The 21,660-nt window shown below is 38.3% G+C and overlaps 1 protein-coding gene across 2 annotated transcripts in view; it reads left to right on the forward strand.

Moving 5' to 3' along the window:
• cdh13 (cadherin 13, H-cadherin (heart)) overlaps positions 1–21,660 on the forward strand; it is a 419,907-nt gene that overhangs the window by 333,922 nt on the left and 64,325 nt on the right. For both annotated transcript variants that reach the window (XM_067390159.1, XM_067390158.1), the window contains exons 8-10: positions 296–436; positions 18,641–18,823; positions 19,986–20,239. In XM_067390159.1, the coding sequence (XP_067246260.1) occupies positions 296–436; positions 18,641–18,823; positions 19,986–20,239 (578 nt within the window). The remainder of the gene's footprint in view (positions 1–295; positions 437–18,640; positions 18,824–19,985; positions 20,240–21,660) is intronic.

The following is a 21,660-nucleotide window of genomic DNA, read 5'->3' on the forward strand; positions in this document are numbered from 1 at the left end:
CTTTTTGTACCGATTGACTTTAGCGTTTGAAATGTCAGTGATGAACTGCGGGGCCCTTTTTTGCTGAAGCCATGATTCGATACAATGATTGGTTAATTAGATCCTAATTACTCCACTTTACCAGTTAATTTACAATGTAAGCACTCATTAAAAGTATGTGGTGCTTTTCAGTGCATATTGACATCTAAGCAGCACTAAAGCAGCTGTGAAACAATGACTTAAGCCACTTAAGTTGTTATCACAACTATACTCCCTCTATCTAACTGTTCACAACCATGTTCTTATGTGTCCGCAGACTCTTCCAACCACACAGTACGAGCTGGAGATTGTGGCAAAGGACATGGCAGGAAGTGAGGTGGGACTGACTGGAACTGCAACAGCCACCATCACCATCACAGACAGGAACGACCACGCACCTGAGTTTACACACTCACTGGTAGGAGGAACCTATTTTTCATCTCTTTTCTTTTTTTTCTTTCCTCCTTAATGATGTTATATGTGACCTTCTCCATAATGTTCAGTCATTGGGACCCAGAAGCACTGAACACAGGTTTCTAGTGATAAAAGTGTTATATTTCTACTCCAAACTGTAAATAATAATTTTAATGGCTGCCAAAAAATCGTTTTTTAGAAAGTGTCCTCTAAAGATTCCAAACAATTTTCATATTTATTCAAACAACAACAAAAAAAGTATCTTACGCTCACTAAGTCTGCATTTATCTGACCAAAAATACAGTAAAAACAGTAATTGTGATAGTAATTGTAACATCGTTAAAACATGACTACAGTGGTTCAACCTTAATTTTATGAAGCAACGAGAATAAATACTATTTCTTCGCAAAAACAAAAATAACTCCCATGTCAGTCTCCTACACAGTTGACGCAGTGCAGTACTTCTGTGTTTACGTCAGAATGGTGGCTGATTATTTGCCGGCTCCTGCGTCAGAATCACACACATGCGTCGTGCTGCTCATGTGTACAGCGTCAGCCAATACTGAGCTGAAGAAATTGTTGAATAAAGTCCTTATTTTTATTTCGTTTTTGCACACAAAAAGTATTATTCTCGCCTCATAAAATAAGGTTGAACCACATTTTGTAACTGAATATTTCACCCTATAAACAGCTGACTGTGGTACTGCATTCACTTTCTTTTGAAATGATTCATAGCAGTTTGAAGCAGCTTAACACCTGCAGTCTTCTACCATGAGGAAAAACACTCAAGCTTCTCAGTCCAGAAGGCCTTCACCAATCATTTCAATTGTCAATCACTCAAGTCACACATATACAAACAGAAGCCCCGAATGCTCGGCCAGGGCCTCAGCTATTCACTCAGATACACTGACCTTGCGAGAAAAAGCCCTCCCTGCATCAATCACTTTAATCTCAGGTGCGCTGCAGTGACAGCTGTGCTTCACAAATACTCACACACAAAGGTGATGGACTGGGTCCTTCTCTTTCGCTTATCCTCTGCGACCTCCTGTTTGCAGTCTGAAATGATTGTGTTATAGTACTCAGGGTCTGCCCTACCAATAATAGTCTGTCCATGCTGGAGTGTATTGTTTGTACGTTTATTGTTGTTGTAATCATTGGTATTTCAGGACTTTTTAGCTACACATTTTAGCTATAGGCTATAAAATACACATTAGTCTTTTGCTAAACAGTCACAAATAGAGGCCACCTCTGCCATTCAGCAATATAAAACCCAGAGGGCAAGAAAACTGCACTTGTGCTATGTGCAAACTTAAGTTGCATGTCCATTTGAGCCCACCTGTGATGAATTTGTCAGAAAATGCTACACTTGCACTTTGCTAGCCAGCGAAGGGAAAACAACTACGCAAGGCTGATGCAGAGACACTTATTTTGAGCTGTATGTGTTTTTGTTTTTTTTAGAGGAAGTGCCCTGGGCTGTTGTCAAATTCCCAGAGACATTAAATCCACCCTCACTTGGCCCATTCCCAAGATGCATTGCTGTGCCAGGGAAGAGGGGCTTTCTTACTGGTTGATGTGGACACTCATTCGGGTTACCAATTTGAAGTGTCTTTGACAAATGCTGCTGCTTTAGGTTATTTACTGTAAACACTAACACCATGAATAGGCTATGAAAAAAATTTGCATAAAAATAATTGTTAAAATTCTGATTAAAATTAGTAATGTGGAGACCAATTTCTGAGAATCATTGTTGAACACTGTTGGTAATGCGAAATCAACCCAAACAAACACAACCCTTTCTCCATTGTTTCACCCCTAAAATGCATGAACACACAATGCAAGAGTATCTCTTCATCACAGCAGAAGCGAAGCAAAAGAATGCTTTGTGAGAAAAGTGAAGATGATGAACAAACAACAAGGAAGGAAAAAAAAATGAACAGACATTACACAAGAGTATATGTGACCAATCACGGAAAGTAGCGACACAAGTTGGTTCTGGGGCATTTTGAGTTATTCACAGATTCTGAAAGTGTAGTCTCCAAGCTTTCCAACGACATGTAGCACATGGAAATCTGATAATATTTGGAGAAGTTGTGGCCATTTGAAGGTAGGCACTCAAAAAAGCTCAAAGGGCAGAAAATGACCAAAAGATTTTGCAGTTCTCGCCTGTTCTTACCTGCTGGGAGTGACAATAGGGCTCATTTACATCTCATTTAGATAAGCCATACCCCCTGTAAAGCTGCATTGTTGCATAGCAACGACAGACGCAACTGGAAAAATACCGCATACTATTAATAATAAAGGATAATGTGCATTGTAAATGTCGGTAATTTATCTTTTAATTTATCTTTCCTGGTTTAGACCTCAGTTAGTGGTTAGACCTGGTTTGAGTCAAAGGATTAAAAAAATCCTGTACATTAAATTCTCCATACTTTTACTTTTGACTTAATAATGCACATTTTACGGCTACGGATACTTTATACTTTTACTTAAAGGGATAGTTCACCCAAAAATGAAATTTTGATTTTTGTCTGCTTACCCCCAGTGCATCCAAGATGTAGGTGACTCCGTTGCCGTCTGTCAGTCAAATAATAGCAGTGGATGGGAACTTCAACTATAACAGTAAATAAAACTTGCTTAGACAAATCAAAATTAAAACCTGCGGCTCGTGACGACACATTAATGTCCTAAGAGACGAAACGATCGGTTTGTGCAAGAAACCGAACAGTATTTATATAGTTTTTACCTCTAATACACCACTATGTCCAACTTCGTTCAGCTTCCTGTTAGTGAGATCAAAAAACGCGTTGTGATGACGGAAGTGATGTCTCGCCCATATACTTCAATGAGCGCGAGACATCACTTCCGTTGTCAGAGCGCAATCAGACCTCACTAGCCGGAAGCTGAACGAAGTTGGACATAGTGGTGTATTAGAGGTAAAAAATTATATAAATACTGTTCAGTTTCTCGCACATACCGATCGTTTCGTGTCTTAGGACATCAATGTGTCGTCACGAGCCGCAGGTTTTTAATTTTGATTTGTCTATGGAAGTTTTTTCGACTCTTATTGTTCAAGTTCCCAATCACTGCTATTATTTGAATGACAGACGGCAGCGGTTGCAGTTAAAAATCATAATTTGCGTTCGACTGAAGAAAAAAAGTCACCTACATCTTGGATGCCCTGGGGGTAAGCAGATAAACATCAAATTTTCATTTTGGGGTGAACTATCCCTTTAAGTAGGAATTTAATCTGATACATTTACTATTACGTTAGTAAATCCTTGTTAAGAATATTAAGTAGCACTTTCTCCACCACGGGCTAAAATTATTAGCATCACATTCAATTCAAGAATGCTAACAGGCAGGTTTACGTGGGCTGTCATTCACACCAGTCACTTCAAGCAATTGAAGCGTTATTCAAATTAATAGCAGATGCTAACATTACCATCTAAAAGCACGTTATAGTAATTAAATTAAAATGACAGTCCTGAGCTAGCTAATAACAATAGACACATGAGAAAACGTGTACGCGTTCTTAGAATGAACACAAAACGACAAACTTTGATGTTTATGGAAACTCAGCCCATAAGAAACAGAAAAGTATTCTTGCAGATCTCCTGGTCTCCAATGAAATAAGTCATTGGGCACACTTTCTCTTTGCCGGGGTCTTCTTCGTGGATGTAACCGTATGTTTTCCTCTAAATGTCCAATAATTCGCCACTTTTTTCCGCAGCTAAAGAATCCAGCAGAGCCGGCACTGCATACTAAATAGCCACACTTCCCTTGGAGGGCGGGGGCAATAACAAAAAAAAACAAAAGCCGGCGTATCCGATTCCAATATGGAAATATAAACAGACAATAACACGCCCCTACTGAAAGATAGAAAAAAACAGGCCGATTTCAAACTTAAAATGTACACTTTTAAATATACCAATACTGCTATCTCAAACACAGAGAGGCTTCTTCGTGATCTCAACTAACAGATTCTGCAAAAAAACGAAAATCACAAATTTTGAAAAAAAACCCCTCAAGCTTCTTTCTCATTTTGCGCGAATGTTGTTCTGCCGACTTGTGTCCCTGGTTTCCGTGACGGGTCACATATACAAGCAAGAGTTTGTTGCAATTTGCCAACAGCACACCAGCTCCAGACAAACAGTGGCATTTATATCCAATATCACTCATGTATGGATCAGAAAAAGCACAAACTGTCCATTTTCAGGCCTTCCCGTTTAGGTCTCTCCAGTGCTGGGAAGCTTTTTCTAATGTCTTTCAGCCAACTCTCTTTCAACAGTATTTCTTCAAATTACCCTCTTGCTCATTCTCTCTCCATCAAGAGTATACATGCCTCCTGTTGCTGATTGGCTAGTTTGTTATGGTGCTCAGTCCGATCCACGTTCAACAGAATTTCTCAGAAATCGCTTACTCCACCTTTAATGTGAATAATTAGAAGTGGGTTATTTTGCGGTTATGTCAGAAATGATCTGTTATCAGATAAAACAAGAATATAAAATATAAAAACTGCATCTGTTTTTTGCAAATTTCATCTACATAAAGAAAATTGGTTTTAAATGAGCGGAGTATACCAGGTTCACCAACATGAACACTATATAAGATAAAAGTGTAATCACATTAATTAGAAGTAGTACTTTAGATAGTGAAATCTATTTGAGCATATCGTTGTTCTCATTTCACTTTACCCCTCTCCTTAACAAGAAGTGTGTTTGTGTTTAGTATGTTTTTAACAGGCACTTTCCATGATAATTGTTCTCCATTTACCAGTCTGACAGGGTTTGAGCTGACTGCAGCACCTCTTCTTTGCAGATGCTTGAAAACACTCTTGACTATGCTGTGAAATTCAGAAGTAGGAAAGCATGCTGTCTACTCACAGGTGCTTTTTGAGTGCATGTCTTTTGTTTTTGGCACAAGTCCACCATATGAGACTAGAGAGCTGTGGTAGTGGATCAGTGGAATATTCCCTCTTCCTCTTACAGACCACTGTATCTGACAGACCTCAGTAAATATTCATGAAAAATGACTTTGAAAGTAGTACATTTTGAAATTTCAGTCCTTCTGAAAAATGACTAAGCTGGTTTGCTGGTCTTAGCCAGCTAACCTTGTGGATAAAACACCAAAGCACCAGCTTGGTAAATGGTGAAGCAGAAGAAATTTAAATTCTGTTGTCATTTATTCACCATCATGTCGTACCAAACCTATATCACTTTCTTTCTTCTGCAGAACACAAAAGAATACTTTCTGAACTTTGGTAACCAAACAATTTTGGTACCCATTGACTGGACTTTTGGCTGAACTATCCCTTTAAATCCTTAAGAGACTGTTACTTGCCCCAGAAGTGAGATAATTTACTTCCTTATCTCCCACAAATTTTGCAAAAGAGCAAAAAGCTTAATCTCGAAATCACACACAACTCTTAACTTTTAAATAGAATTTCCTCATTTTTTTCTTAAATAGGAAATGTTTAACTTTAGGGATTTACAATCATAGCATAGTCTTTATCCGAAAGATTTTGAGTGTACTGTATGATCATAGCTACAGGTTAACATTTCCAGTCATTTATTGTCATTAGTCCAATCTGATCTAGAGGAATATATGCATTTACATTTTAGTAATGTTATAACATCAAAAATAAATAAATAAATAAAAAAATAGGATGGCTTATAGAAATCTTTATTCCATTGTGAATCCACCCTTTAGCTCACTGTATTGTAAAACCAATACAACTCTTAATAAAAACTAACAGGCCTACACAATGAAGCTGTATTATTTATTTGCATCAGCAGCACAGCTTCCCAAAGATCTTTTATTCAATATCTAGTTCTTTGTTGTAAATTGCTCATCACAGTGACAATCAATTGGAATTTAAACTTCCCCTCTGAGATCATATCCTCAAATGAACTTGAAGAAAATCAAGGAACCATCTGCACCTCTTGTAGCACATCGACAAATCGCCTGGCCTCCACTAAGCAGCGCAGCAGAGCTTTTGGTTTTCCTTTGACCTCAATTCATTTAACGTATTTAGCATCCGACCCACCATTGAACATTCGTCTTTTAAAATAAATGTCTGCAGTGTGTGACAAGGGAATTATTGTCTGCCCAAAGATAATTCTAGGCCTCAGTCAATGTATGGGGTCATGTAACAGTGTCCCGCAGCGGGAGTATTATTAGGATAATAGCAGACCTATCCATGCTCCCTCTATTTTATCTGTGTCCCTGGGTCCCTCTGACTCCTGCTTCCTGTTTCGGGATCTTGGAGCTGTGGAGGGAGATGCCAGAGGCTGTGGTAGTTGCTGCAGGTGGTATGTACATGCCCGCCCACCCACTGGCACTTTGTGATAACTGGCATCTATTTCCGATTAACCCCTTCCAAGTGCTGCAGCAGCCACTGATCCGGCTTATCATGCCTGTCACTCAAGGGAAGTGACAGCTTATCTGAGCTGCCTCTCTCCCCTGCAGTGACAGTACGGCGCTGCCTCCGTCAAAATGCTAATGACATCAACTATGATGGCTACAAGTCCGCAACATGATTGTAACAAAAGTCGGGTGCACTTTGGGGGTCGACTCTGATCAGATGGATGTTCTTATTTGTTCAGTGGCCAATTGACTTTGCATTTACAGGGCCCCAGGTTAACATTTAAGAGCAGTGGCACTGGTGGATGCAAATAATATCTATAAGAAAATTAACAATCTCATTTGTATAGGGTAAAATTTAAATATGCTGTCGGAGTTAGGAATCTACTCTTATTAAAATTAACTATTGGTCTAGTATCATATTCTGTATTTGTATATCACGATAACGACAGGTAAAGCCACACATGTCACATTGATATACAAGGTCTCTCTCTCACATCTCACAGAGGTTCTCAGGGTGATTTTAAACATAGAAAAGGAATACTGCTACTCTGTGTGACTGGCTTTGTTCCAAAGTCTAATGAACTGCCTAGGCTGCCAATCTCAGAATAATTATACTGCCTTCTGAGATATCTTGTTTTGGCCAGATTTTAGGGCAGTATTGCATGTATCCTTTTCAGAGAAGGCAATCCCAGAGTGCATTGCAAAAAGCTCAGTGAAAAAAAAAAAAAAAAAAAAAAGAAATGAAGAGGGTGAAGAGTTCTTGGAATAAATAAAGGATTAAAGGGAATAAAGAAAAAGAAGAACACACACAAACAATCTTATATATATAGTTTAGCTTTAGATGCTGTGTAGAATTGAGCTGCCTAGGTAGGCACTAGACCAGTGGTCTCAAACTGCCGGCCCGCAGGCCATTTACGGCCCGCCCTCCCCCTCTACCCGGCCCGCAACTGATCTCAAAAATAAAACACAATCCGGCCCGCTAAATTATTATTATTATTATTATTATTATTATTCTCTAGTTGCTACCTGTCTGATATGCAAACAAAAAGTCGCCGTTCTATGGGGCATTCACATATCACGTCACATAAGCGGCCGCGCCGCATTCTTCTTTCCAATGCGCTTTCGCTCCAGTTGCGTCTGTCGCTGCTATGCAACCATGAGCCGCGCTCTCAACCTCGTCGCTTCTATTATGAGCACGCTTGCCTAAATTACAGTAAAAGCACTCGACTTTAAGTCACAAGCGTCGATTTAAAACACCGAAACATATCCGATGCAGCCATTAAACGTTACCGATGTTCAAACGGCATCTTGGACAAATGCGCTGCCAGGTGTCTGTCAAGAAACAGAAGAGTGTACAAATGTATTCTGGGATTGTATTTGTTCAGTACAGTGTTGGTCAGTGCAAAAATGTAATGTTATTTAAGCATAAAGTAAGGGAAAATACTTCCACTAAATATTAAAAACTAATAATGTATGTAACAATGAGAGATTTTTATTTTTTGGCAAAATAAAGTTGATAGTTTTTTGTTTATTTCTGACCCCTCCACGCCACAAGTTTTGATGGTTTTGTTCTTAATGCACCTTGTTGGATGTGAGAAGTTGCACCAGACTATTGCAATTAATAGTATATTAGTAGTATTATATTAGTAATATAATTATATTGCACTCTGTAACAATGAGAGATATACTGCTGTTTACATTTAGTATGGTAAATAAAATATTTATAGTATAGGTATAAAGATATTTTAGTAGGCAAATTTGATGTAAATGAGAAATAATGCAAAGGAAAGTAAATTTTCTGAAATGTTGCTCTTTCTTGCGCTTGAATGTTAATATGGCCCTTCTATGAGGTGTCAATCACAGAAACGGCCCCCCGCCAAATTTGAGTTTGAGACCCCTGCACTAAACAGTGAGGCATCTTATCTGGTTTTAGAACAGAGCCAAGCAATCTGGACCATATGCAGTAATTGGGCTGTAGTCATTTTGACTATGATGGTTCTTGAACTAGAGAAAAATAAGGATGGGCTGTCAAGATGTTCCCTATCACTCCTCCCAACTTGGCTTTTAAATTTTGTCCAATGTGTGCAAATAGAGCCATAGTTCACTCAATAATTTTATGGATTGTATCATTTTGACTCCCACTTGATTTTCTCAGCAAATGAATGACCTTTTGGTTTTGCAAATATTCTTTCTTCATTATTAATCTTAGCAACCTTTCCCACTCTCCTGTTCAATTTTTCCCCTCCAATAAGAGGACAGATAACATGTCCAGATGTCAATTCTATTGTGAGATGAAAACAATTTGGTTACCAACAGGAGCAAAGTCAGTTTTAGCCTTAATATTATGGATGATGTGAAATTATGTCCCATTCCTTCCTGCCCCACAACCCCATTTCTGATGTAAGAATGTTTTTGAAAGAAGTCACTTATGCTCACCAAGGCTGGTTTTATTTGTTTATAAATGCAGTAAAAGAATGCAAAAATGCTAAAATCAAAAATTATTTCAAACTTTTGGCCAAATGTGTAAGTGTAGTGTGCACTGCAATAGCACGTCCTAAATTAAACATATTTCTTTGTCCTTGACAAAGGCACTTCTATTGAAAAGTCAAATAAAGATAATTACCCATGACAATTCTGGTCCCAAAAATAGGTGACATGTTTGCTGCCTGATGCTAAGTAATCAAGAAGGGCACTTTCAGATCCACGGTAGCACTACTAATAATGACAATACTTCAAAAACACTGATTTTCAGAGCAATGTTCTGCCTTTTAGTGTCTATGAGGACTCTGAGAGACTCTCTCAAATATCTTCAGGCCTGAAAAACACATGCAGATTTGTAGAATAAACTACAGTGTCTCCACAGATGTCATGATTAGAGCAAGAGGTTTCTTGGAAATTAAAGTGCATACTGTACATGGATAACAATTTATAATAACCTTTCTTAGGATACATTATTATTCAATACTAACAGTATGATTAACAGTAATGTTTAAAGGGTTAGTTCACCCAAAAATGAAAATTCTGTCATTTATTACTCACCCTCATGCCGTTCCACATCCCTAAGACCTTTGTTCATCTTCAGAACACAAATTAAGATATTTTACTTGAAATCCAATGGCTCAGTGAGGCCTCCATAGGAAGCAATGTCACTTCCTCTCTCAAGATCCATAAAGGTACTAAAAACATATTTAAATCAGTTCATGTGAGTACAGTGGTTCAATATTAATATTATAAAGCGATGAGAATATTTTTGGAGCGTCAAAAATAACAAAATAACGACTTATTTAGTGATGGCCGATTTCAAAACACTGCTTCAGGAAGCATCAGAGCACAGTGAATCAGTGTGTCGAATCTGCTGTTCGGAGCGCCAAAGTCACGTGATTTCTGCCGTTGGCAGTTTGAAACGCGATCTGAATCATGATTCGACACACTAATTCACTTGTGCTCCGATGCTTCATGAAGCAGTGTTTTGAAATCGGCCATCACTAAATAAGTCGTTATTTGGTTATTTTTGGCACTCCAAAAATATTCTTGTCGCTTTATAATATTGTTAGTGAACCACTGTACTCACATGAACTGATTTAAATATGATTTTAGTACCTTTATGGATCTTGAGAGAGGAAATGACATTGCTTCCTATGAAGGCCTCACTGAGCCATCGGATTTTAACTGAAATATATAAATTTGTGTTCTGAAGATGAACAAAGGTCTTACGGGTGTGGAACGGCATGAGGGTGAGTAATAAATGACAGAATTTTCATTTTTGGGTGAACTAACCCTTTAACAGTTCAGTTACTACTTTTATGTATAGAATGTACAGTATATCCATGTAAATTCATGTTTGAACTGTTAAGCACCAAATACTTTTTGTTAACGTTTATATGAAGTTTTATCTATGTATGTTTTAGCTGCTTATTTAATATTAATATCAAAGCTTCATTATACATTATTTTCCATGAAAATTAATAGGATAACCTTTCAGTTAGAGCTTAAATTAATTTACTCAGAATGTGCTAACATGGCATGTCGAAAAAAGGAAACCAGATTCTAACACTGTGTAATCCTTTATCAAATCTGCAAAGTCATTTCAGCATATTTAGCATGCATTAATATAAATTAATGTTTCTCATCAGTGTGTATGACAGGACTGAGCAGTCTTTCCGTTTGTATAATGAAAACACCAGACCACATTATAGTTGTTTAGCATATTTCATATTATGCAAATCTTTTCTTTGGAATCTTTCATTTGCATTTCTGCGTTTTAAATTGTTTACAAAACAACATGTTCATCTCACAATTTACCAGATCGCTTTGCCAGCTTGTTAGTTATTTTGGCATGTTTATGCATTAGTGATTTTACTCATCATGAGCTACAGTTATACTGCATCTGTTGCCATATATATGTAATTTTCATATCCATCAAGAACAGACGTATTCAGTCGAGGGATGACTTGATCATGCCCTCATTTGTCACTCAGTATATGAGCTTGAGTAGCTAGAATACATCAGTTTAGTAAGAGAGTTAAGATCAAGTGTTGAACATTGTTCTTCTACTATATACAGACAGATTAAATTGGTATTTTTTAAGGTGATGAAACATGTGATTCTATTGACCTAGGTGAGACATTCACGATTATTCAGCCATTGTATAGAGAGTAGAACTGGCACCCAGCCTTTATAGTACAACACACTCAATATCCACTACTGAGAGAATAAGAGAGTGAAAGATTTATTAACTATAATTTTCAATTAGTGGATATTAGCATGTTTACAGTTCTGTTGTGGAGGCAAAGTCAAAGCTTGTGAAGTGATGTGTGGGTGTTTGCTTTCATTCGTCTCATGGCTTTTGTTATTCGGTTCATGGAGAGCACTAAATGGCTGTTATATTTGAAAGCACTGCACTCAATATTTTGAATCAATATAGTTGTGCCAAACTTCTTATTGTTTGAGACTTTTAGTTACATAAGTAACTATCATAACTTTATAGATTGAACCTTCAGCTCAAATTGGCTCTAAGAAAGTGTTTGTAGAAAATATTCTGAAGCAAAATACTATAGTCAGCAGAATCAAAGAAGCAGCGAACAATAGTTTATCAGCAATATCTTCATAACTGTGAGAAAATCAGTGGAGTTGCTGATTTGTTTATATGACAATGTTATGACAATTTTTTTTTTTTTTTTTTTTAATATTAATAGATGAAATTGGTTGGTTTGAATATTGTTGTTTAAAGCTGCTGTCCATGATTTTTGGCCTTCTAGCGGTTAATAAACAGAACTGCATGTGTCTTGCGGAAGAACATTGCAGCCGGAGCTATGGCGAGTCACGCAGTTACTGTGATACTCTGCGGCGAGTCCTACCAGTCCGGTCTGAAATAGTCCAAATATAAACACTTATTATAAGTGTACCATAAGGAGGATAAGACAAAAACATGGTTTGGAAAATGGATTCATGTTGTATATTCTCATTATATAATTTTTGTAAATTTTTAACACAAAAAAAAGTTGCAGACTGCAGCTTTAAAGGTGCCCTAGAACTTCTTTTTAAAAGATGTAATATAAGTCTAAGGTGTCCCCTGAATGTGTCTGTGAAGTTTCAGCTCAAAATACCCATATATCAAAATGCCCAAAATAGATTTTTTTTACTGCCTATTTTGGGGCATCACTAACTATGCATCGAAATATAGGTTGCTGCCCCTTTAAATCTCCCGCTCCCCCACCCCGGAGCTCACGCTTGCCTTGAACAGCATAAAAACAGTTCACACAACTAATATAACCCTCAAAATGGATCTTTACAAGATGTTCGTCATGCATGCTGCATGCATGCGTCGGATTATGTGATTATTGTATTTATTTGGATGTATTACATTTGATTCTGAATGAGTTTGAGGCTAGGCTCAGTGGCTAAAGCTAACATTACACACTGTTGGAGAGATTTATAAAGAATGAAGTTGTGTTTATGCATTATACAGACTGCAAGTGTTTAAAAATGAAAATAGCGACGCTCTCTTGTCTCCGTGAATACAGTAATAAACGATGGTAACTGTAACCACATTTAACAGTACATTAGCAACATGCTAACGAAACATTTATAAAGACAATTCACAAATATCACTAAAAATCTCATGTTATCATGAATCATGTCAGTTATTATTGCTCCATCTGCCATTTTTTGCTGTTGTTCTTGCTTGCTTACCTAGTCTGATGATTCAGCTGTGCACATCCAGACGTTCTGCCCTTGTCTAATGCCTTGAACATGAGCTGGCATATGCAAATATTTGGAGCGTACATATTAATGATCCCGACAGTTACGTAACATTAAAGTGTCTCATTAAACATGATTGTGTAAACACATTTATCTATTATTGAATTTATCTCATCATTTGGTATTGAATTTATTACTTTCCAAATATTTAAGTACTAAAACAACTTGAAACTAAACTTTTGAGAAGAATTCACTTTGATTTTGTCACACTGACATATAGCTTCATTGTGTCTGTTGTAAAAATAAATGATTTTTTTTTATTGTACTGTCACATACCGTTACACTTAAATACATTTAGTTTCCACCAAGTCAAATTATAACACTAAACAAATAAATAAATATTTAATATGAACAGAATTGCAGTTTTAAATGCTTTATATTTTAGTCATTTTAATTAACAGCTGCAAATCAATTGAAACTTAATGATGTGGGAATGATTATCTTTATATTTCATCACTTACCAAAATAAATTACATTTTAATGAATAGTACAACCAAGTGTCCAATAAGCCAACAAATAGCAGTTTGGTGGTAGTAGTAGTTCCACATTGTCCCATGTGTACAGTTTTAATGTTTGTTTGTTTGTTTTTTTTCTTCTTTTGTAGCATTGACACTGTCCAAACGTATTCAGATTGTTAAATACTGAAGCATTTTCAGTTTGAATGTGACAAACTGCATCCCTATGGATTTAACACAATTCTGTTGCACAGAACAAATCCATCTTACGTTTGGCAACCCTAAATGTAAGACTACAAGTCATAACTTCAAGATACTTTTATGAGCCCCCATCTGTCCTGTGAAGTCCAGCTGGTAATTAATGGACTACAGAGATGTACAACTATGTCACATGTCCTCATAAATAAAATCAGCTGTGTAAGGCAGTTTGTGAACAGTCAGGGATTCTCATTACATCTCAGGGGATGCAGTGATATATTTATCGTCATGACATCTTAAAACTGAAAGTGTCCTTAAGGATGAAGTAATGTGTCAGTTATAGAATTTGCTAGATAGCAGGATGCCAGACATACAGACAAGTCTGTTATCTGTATGTAAAAATGTCTACTTGCAAATCTGTCATAAGGGATGCACTTAAGCTTCATTCCAGTTTGCATCCATGATTAATTGTATTCAAAATTAGAAATATAGCATCAAACATTATAAAATATATGCTTAAGGTGTGTGGATGGTCTACTATAAAGGAATTTAAAATCTTAGATTCTAAGCTTATATGCCAAAATATGGTGGTTTATGAAGAATTATGCCACAGTACTGGTGTATTGTATTTTAAAATCGTTTGTACTTTCCCATCACCAGCAAAGTGCATACTTATAGTGCATGGCAGAAGATAACAAATTAGGATGCAACACTTCATTTTGTGGGTTTGGCATTTAGTTTAGCATTTAGTTCCATTACTGCTCTCACACACCTGTCTATAATTTCCAAGTGAGCCCAAGACATTGATTAACAGGTTCAGGTGTTTTTGATTAGAATTGGATCTAAACTCTAAAGAAATGAAAATCTCCATAAGCAGGATTGAACTCTCTCAGCTAGTGCAATATGCTTAATTAAATTATGCACATTTCTACACTATTCATTATTCCACATATATTTTCTCTGGTTAAGAAAGAAAGATGGCAGGTTTACAGTGCAATGTATTGACATCCCTTTAAAATATTTTAAATCCATATTTTAAATCCATTCTTCAGACCTTCCCTTACAATCATAACCAAAAATATGGATGGCCCTATTTTAGTTATTATAAAGAGTTACTGTAAGTTGTAATGGAATAACTGACACCGTCGGGGCCGCTGGCTCCTGATGAAGGGCCGTGAGACTGTGGAACGCCTCAGTCTGTCACTCAGAGATGCTGAGAAGAAAAAAGTACGAGTGAGGTTTCCTGTGCATAAAAAGCACCTGTATTGTCATACACAGGCACATCAGGAGAGACCCTTCACATGACTCTTTTTCTCTGAAGCCTTCTGGAGTGCCTTTCACCTCACAAGCGTTCCCAGTTTGGCTGCACGTGGAAACTGTTATTTTCTAGAATCTCGTTAAGCTGTGAAAACAGTATGCGGCTTTTTTCCTCACATTCCCGCTTTGAGATGTGCAATTTGAGACTTGTAAGTCAAGCAGAGTTTTTCGAAAGGTCATGAATGTTGATTTGATTCCTCAAACAGATGTCAAGATGAAGGGGAGTTACAGTATCAGGTGCGAATTTTCGGAGCTATTTGTTACTAAAGCAGTAGCATAGCTCAAAACGTATCTCCAATGATGCCTTCACACTGTGCTACATTACTGATAATGAATGGAATGCCAAATAATCCCAGTCATTCTTGGCTTCCGGGTGTTGCTGCACTGGTAGCTCTGTAGGAAGTGATTTCTCTCGCTCCGGCCACATTCTCTCTCCTTCTCACTTGCCCTGTGTTCTGTTGCTGGAGGGCTTTAACTAGGTGACATCTACCTCACACACACAAACCCACCCCGTCCTCTCAGTTTTGGGGTCTAGCCTTGGGTTGATAACTTCTCTGTTTGTCACACTGCTGGTTGCTTTGTGAACTCGGAGGGATTGGGGTCTTATCAGTGGTATGGCAGGGCCAGGGTATCAGCAGCCAACAAAGATTGAATACATCCATCTGACCGCTTCACTGCCCCAGATGATTAAATGAAACACGACCGGTCAGCGATGTAAAGATGCACAGCGTGAGGCTGTGCGGATGCATTCGTGTCCCTTTATAAACATTTGTGACAATGTTTGTTTAATTGTTTATTCCACACATGATAAAATCTTGGATGATAGCGGGAGAGTTTCTCCCGCTGCTGTGATTTTGACAGTGATACACCTGCAGGGCTCACTGTAGACACAAGGCTCTCATTGGAGCTGAAGTAATATGTAAGTGATATAATCGCTCCATGGCCTTCAGCAGACAGATACAATCTCGTCTTCTTTGAGACACACATTGGTTTTAAGGACACGATGAGCCGGGTCTGTGTTTCAGAAATGAAACAATGAAATGGAGATCTATTTTCAGGAAAGGATGAACCATGGCTTATATGTAAGGCTGACTCCAGGAGTGTTTTTTCTCTCTCTCTCTCTCTCTCTCTCTCTCTCTCTCTCTCTCTCTCTCTCTCTTTCTCTTGTAAGGAACAAAATCACTGGGTTCTTTCTTTTTACTATTAAAGAATTCTTCTTGAGAGAAATGAAAAATCTATATTTTCAGGTGAGACTGAGGCTGAAAGTCATTGCTTGCATCTACTACCTGATGTGTCTACAGCTGATTCTGGTAGCAGTACCTTTTCACACTTAGGACCCTATTTTAACAATCTAAGTGCATGGTCTAAAGTGCACGGCGCAGGTCCAAATCCACTTTTGCTAGTTTAAGGATGGGAAAACTGGTCAGCGCACCCGGCACATGGTCAAAAAGGCTTGTCCCTGTTCTCTTTGGTCAATGGCGCAGTCATATTTCAGTTTCCTCAAAATAGTAACACGCCAACAATGCACCTGAACACACGTAATTTTGAGACCAGCAAGCCCATGGTCGCACAAATAAGTGCAACAGCATTTTCTATTTAATCAACGTGGCGCAGAACATGAAAATGATAACCGCGTCAGGCTGAAATTAGCAAAAAAACACTTGCATCGTGCCTGGCGCCGCATTGTGCCGAGTGTATGATAGGACCCAAGGTTATCAGTTGGCACGTAAATGTTTCTAAATCCTACAAATTTATTTCCATGTTTACAAAAATGTTTTAATAAATACTACAGAATCTTGTTTCTTCTTGATTATGCATTTACATTACATTTTTAAACCTTTTTTTTTACTACGTCCTACAACTTTGTTTATTTCCATGTTTATATAAAAGAAAAGAACATTTGGTTCAATGTGTTTCTAGGCTTTTAGATTGCACTTTATATGTAAAAAGTGCCTATTGTATAGTGTATTTGAATATAATTGAAAACAAAAAACAATAAAAGCCAACAAATCATTCTATAAATCATATTATGTAATGTTTTTCTGAAAATGTAATAATGCAGAAAGTTTTCTCTGATAGGAAGGTTTAGGAATAGGTTTAGGGTTAGAGGATAGAATATACAGTTTTTACAGTATAAAAATCATTATGGAAAGGCCCCAAAAAACATGAAAACCTGTGTGTGTGAGCACGCACGTGCGTATCGAGAGACAGATGGCAAGTGAAAAAACTAAGCGTGAATGTTTGTCAATGTAGATGTGCCTCCATGACATTAATGGTTTTCTTCACTGTTAATCTTGGATGGTTCACAACTGTGGCTCCTAACTCAATAGTAATAAGCATTAAGTTAAAGAGAGGGCTTAGTGGCACTTCAGTCCCACAGAGGTTTAAACCGCTGAGCTTCGCTTTCCAAACTTCTCTAATTCATCCTGCCACCCAGATCTAGCAGCACCCTCTTCAGGACACTGATGACCTTTGCATCTGGCCCCCTACACCCTCCCCACTGGACAGCTCTTATAAAGGGAGCACATCCCTGAGGTATAGAAGGGGTGCTCACTTCACAAGTCACTAAACAGAAATGATAGCAGAGCTGATGGGGACCAGAGCTCATCTGGTCCTTCTAGGAACACTTCATCTCCCCAAACAGGCCTGTGACATTGGGCCGGATTGAGCAAGGACTATGGAGATTTCCGACACTCTGAATAGAGTGGCTTTCATCCAGTGACAAAAACAGGACAAGAACTGTTTCATGCAGGCTTAGCTTAAGCCTTATCTTTGACAGAGGAACAGAAAGAAGGATAGGAGGAGAGGTGAATGCAAGACAGAGATTCTGCATGTACCAAACAAGGAAGAAAGGAATTGATGCAGCCGTAGGTTGATCACTTCTTTTATTACTCAAGGTGGTGCATGGTTAGCCGAAAACAATAGACCCTGTCCCCCTGGCTGTGTTAATCTTTGTAAACATAAGAGACACAATTATAGAGATCTAGTCAAAGCATTCATTTCCACAGCCAGCAACTCCTCCACTGCGCATTCGGTCTTATTGCTTTAAGAGATCGGAAAGAGAATTATAAATATAGACCCTTTTCACAGACTGTGATGACACGTTTTAACGGTCAAAAAAAATTTATGTACATTTTTAACACTATACTTAGTATTATATTATACCTTTGCATAAAATTACAAAAAACTAGTTAACGCTGCTGTGAGAGTGTTTCTAATACAGCGGCTATGGGAGTGGCGGTAAAAAAGACATATTTCTCTCTTCTCACTGCCGTTATCAATCACTCTCTATTTTTTGCCTCTTTTTGAATGTTGTGAAAACACTTTTGTGTAGTTTTTCTTTTGATATTTGAGCAAATGGAAACACAAAAAATATATTTAATGTATTCTCTCATTCACCGCTATAGAATTTTACCCAACTATGACGACTTATGAGAAGCCCGGAAATGTGAAAAGAATGATTTTTTATTTTTTATTTTTTTTTACTTTTGATTACAAACTGCAAATTCAAATAATGTGTCAATGTACATGTGATAACAAATGCTGAAGTGTTGGTTTAATACAGTTTCCTGGTTTGTAACATTTGACAGATCAAGCAATCTGTGCTGTAGTTCCAGGCATCTGTGAATGAGGGATCAACCGGGGTGGTAGTGAACCTGACAGTGGACGACAGAGATGACCCAGCCACCGGAGCCTGGAGAGCCATTTACTCCATCATCAATGGAGATCCCAACCAGAACTTTGAGATACAGACCAACCTGGACAACAATGAAGGGATGCTGTCAGTGGTAAAGGTGTGTGATTTCAATTTCAGTCAATGTGTTTGGTTCAGTTACTTGATTGCCTTGTAATGGTGAAAACTTATGAAGGTCCCCTTTTGGGCTTGAACCTTTAAAGCTTAGGTTAGCAAATCATAGGTCACCCAGAAATTCACCCACTAATCCAAAAGTGATTAAGGATCTGGACTGGTATCTGAAAAAGTAGACCTTCATGAGCCACTAATGTAGGTCACTTAATGTAACTACTTAACTGCAGAGATAAAGTTGTAGTTTTACGAGAGGGCTGCCCAATCTCCTAAAGGGCCACCTTCCTGTAGAGAAGGGATGTGCCTGCTCCTGGAGGATCAACGTCCTGCAGAGCTTAGCTCCAACCTGCCCTAACACACTTGCCTCTGGGTTTCTAAACTTGAGGACCTTGATTAGCTGGATCTACTGGGTTTAATTAGGGTTTCAGCTAAACTCAGGATAGTGGCCTGAGTAGAGTAGAGTTTAGCTCCAACTCAAATAAAACACACCATATTCTCATTAACCATTCCAGTCGGATCCGACTCTTGGTGATTCTATGGCCATTTCTTGTTATACGTGTGAGACTGACCAGGAATTTTCTTGGCAATGATTTTTCCAGGTTAGGCTGCTAGGTCTTTCCCCAACCCTCCACATTACATGGCTCGGGACTCACACACATGCACGCATTCCCACTTACTGACAATTTAGCGTCTCCAATTTACCTATACTGCATGTTTTTTGGATTGTGGAGGAAGCTAGAGTGAGAAACCTATGCAGACACAGGGAGAACATGCAAACTCCACACAGAAAGGACTCCTGGCTCAGACTCGAACCAGGGACCTTTTTGCTGTGAGGTGACAGTGCTACCCACTGAGCCACTGTGCCACCCAAAACACACTTAAACCAGCTGTTTAACCTCTTCTGGATTACTAGAAACTTACAGCCAGGAGTCTTGGAGCTTAACTCTGCTGGAAAGTGACCCTCCAGAAACTGGACTGGATGCCCTGCTCTTGCTCATGTTGTAAAGATGTGCTGCAAGTTGCTTTGTAGAAGAAACCATGTACTAATTGAAGAGTAATGTAATAAAGAGTCATTTGCTTGGTATACTTACAGTACATCCTGGTTATTTGATCACTCTTACATAATTCTATTTGTCTTTTGTCTTTCGCAGCCTCTGGACTATGAAAGTGCAATGTTTCACACACTACTGATAAAAGTAGAAAACGAAGACCCTCTGGTTCCTGACGTTGTGTACGGCCACAGCTCTACCGCGACAGTTTACATTACAGTTATGGATGTGAATGAAGGGCCGGTGTTCTTCCCAGATCCTCTGGTTGTCATCAGGAGAGAGAATATTCCCGTAGGGAGCTTTGTGGCCATGCTGAACGCTACTGACCCGGATTACCTACAAAGCCAGAACATAAGGTTGGTGCTTATACCATCATTATGACTATGACCCTGTCCCAAATGTGATTCTCTGTCTTTGTTCACACTTTTGTGTTGTAATGCTGCATAAACTGTTAGATAGCCTTTAACTGTGATGTGTAGCAAAAGGTTGTTTTGAGAGAGCATCACTAGCACAAAGGGGAAGCTCATAAGTACCTTTCTGATTGATATAATTACATATTAGACCAAGTGCATAATTTCCAGAGCCAATATTGATAAATAATAGTTTCTGTGGAAAATGGAAGAATAACTTTTATGAACTCTGAAACCAATTTCACATAGTTTGAAACTAATTTCACAGTTTAAAAGTTTGGGGTTTAGGAAATCACTTTTGCCTGGTTACATTCTCATAGGAGTCTGACATGGTAGTTTGTGATGACAGCACAAACTAATCAAAGCCTCGGACAAGTGGGTTAGCATGGCCCCTGCCACTTAGACATGTTTTGTGTGGTTAGTTTTGTCTTACTGTTCTCTGTCCTTACTCCAATGTATTTGCTGTGTTCTCAGAGAAATGTTTGACATGCGAGCACACAGCTCTGCATAAGGGAGTTTGACCATCTGTGCAGGCATTCATCTTGCATCCCAACTACATGATTGACTAAGTACTTGGAGCTGCTACCTCTAAAATGATTCTCAGAGTCTTGTGACATAGCTTTTTAATTTCCTCGAAACCTCATTATATAATGCATAGACTAATGTTTAAACCCACTGTGATAGTTATATAATTCTTATCTAGTATGATTGGTCAATTGCTTCTAATGTAAATCTCTTATGTGCATCTGGTTTGTGTTGTCTCTTAGCCTGTGTATTTACACGATAGGGATTTTAAAATAACGTCTTTATTGTTATTTAGCAATAAGGCTATGCAAGGTTGTAGCATATGTTTTAAAATCAAAAGTAGCTGAAGTGAAGTGTGTGTTTGAACACATTTTTTCACACTTTCTCTATTCCTACCTTGTTCATTCCCCCTTCTTCATTGTGGATGTGGTGTGTACACATTTGCATTTGTTATGTGATCTCAGCGTAAGCTGTGCTACGCTTGTTCAGATCAGGAGAATTTAAACAGGCTCCTGTGATTCGCCGTGTCCTCTGAGCCTGTATGAAACTCTCAGAATGAAACTCGGTGTGCCGCTGTGATCATGTGCTCTGCCATTATTACCGCTCTGTCCTGCTAGTTAGAGTGAGCCCTCCTCATCACAAACCATATGAGCTCTCTCCCTTCTCTTTCTCATTCTGTCCTCTCTTCATTCTTCATCTCATCTATATCTGTCCTCTCACTGCTTGCCTCACCTCTTTTGATCTCCTTTTCCCAGTAAAAGGTTCTTTGAAGTACCATAGCTTTCACCTGAGGCTATAAGTGGAGGGACTGAGTAAGAAAAAAAAGAGCAGGCTGCAGGAAA

This window comes from Chanodichthys erythropterus, chromosome 7 (assembly GCF_024489055.1).
Source record: "Chanodichthys erythropterus isolate Z2021 chromosome 7, ASM2448905v1, whole genome shotgun sequence".
NCBI lineage: Eukaryota > Metazoa > Chordata > Actinopteri > Cypriniformes > Xenocyprididae > Chanodichthys > Chanodichthys erythropterus.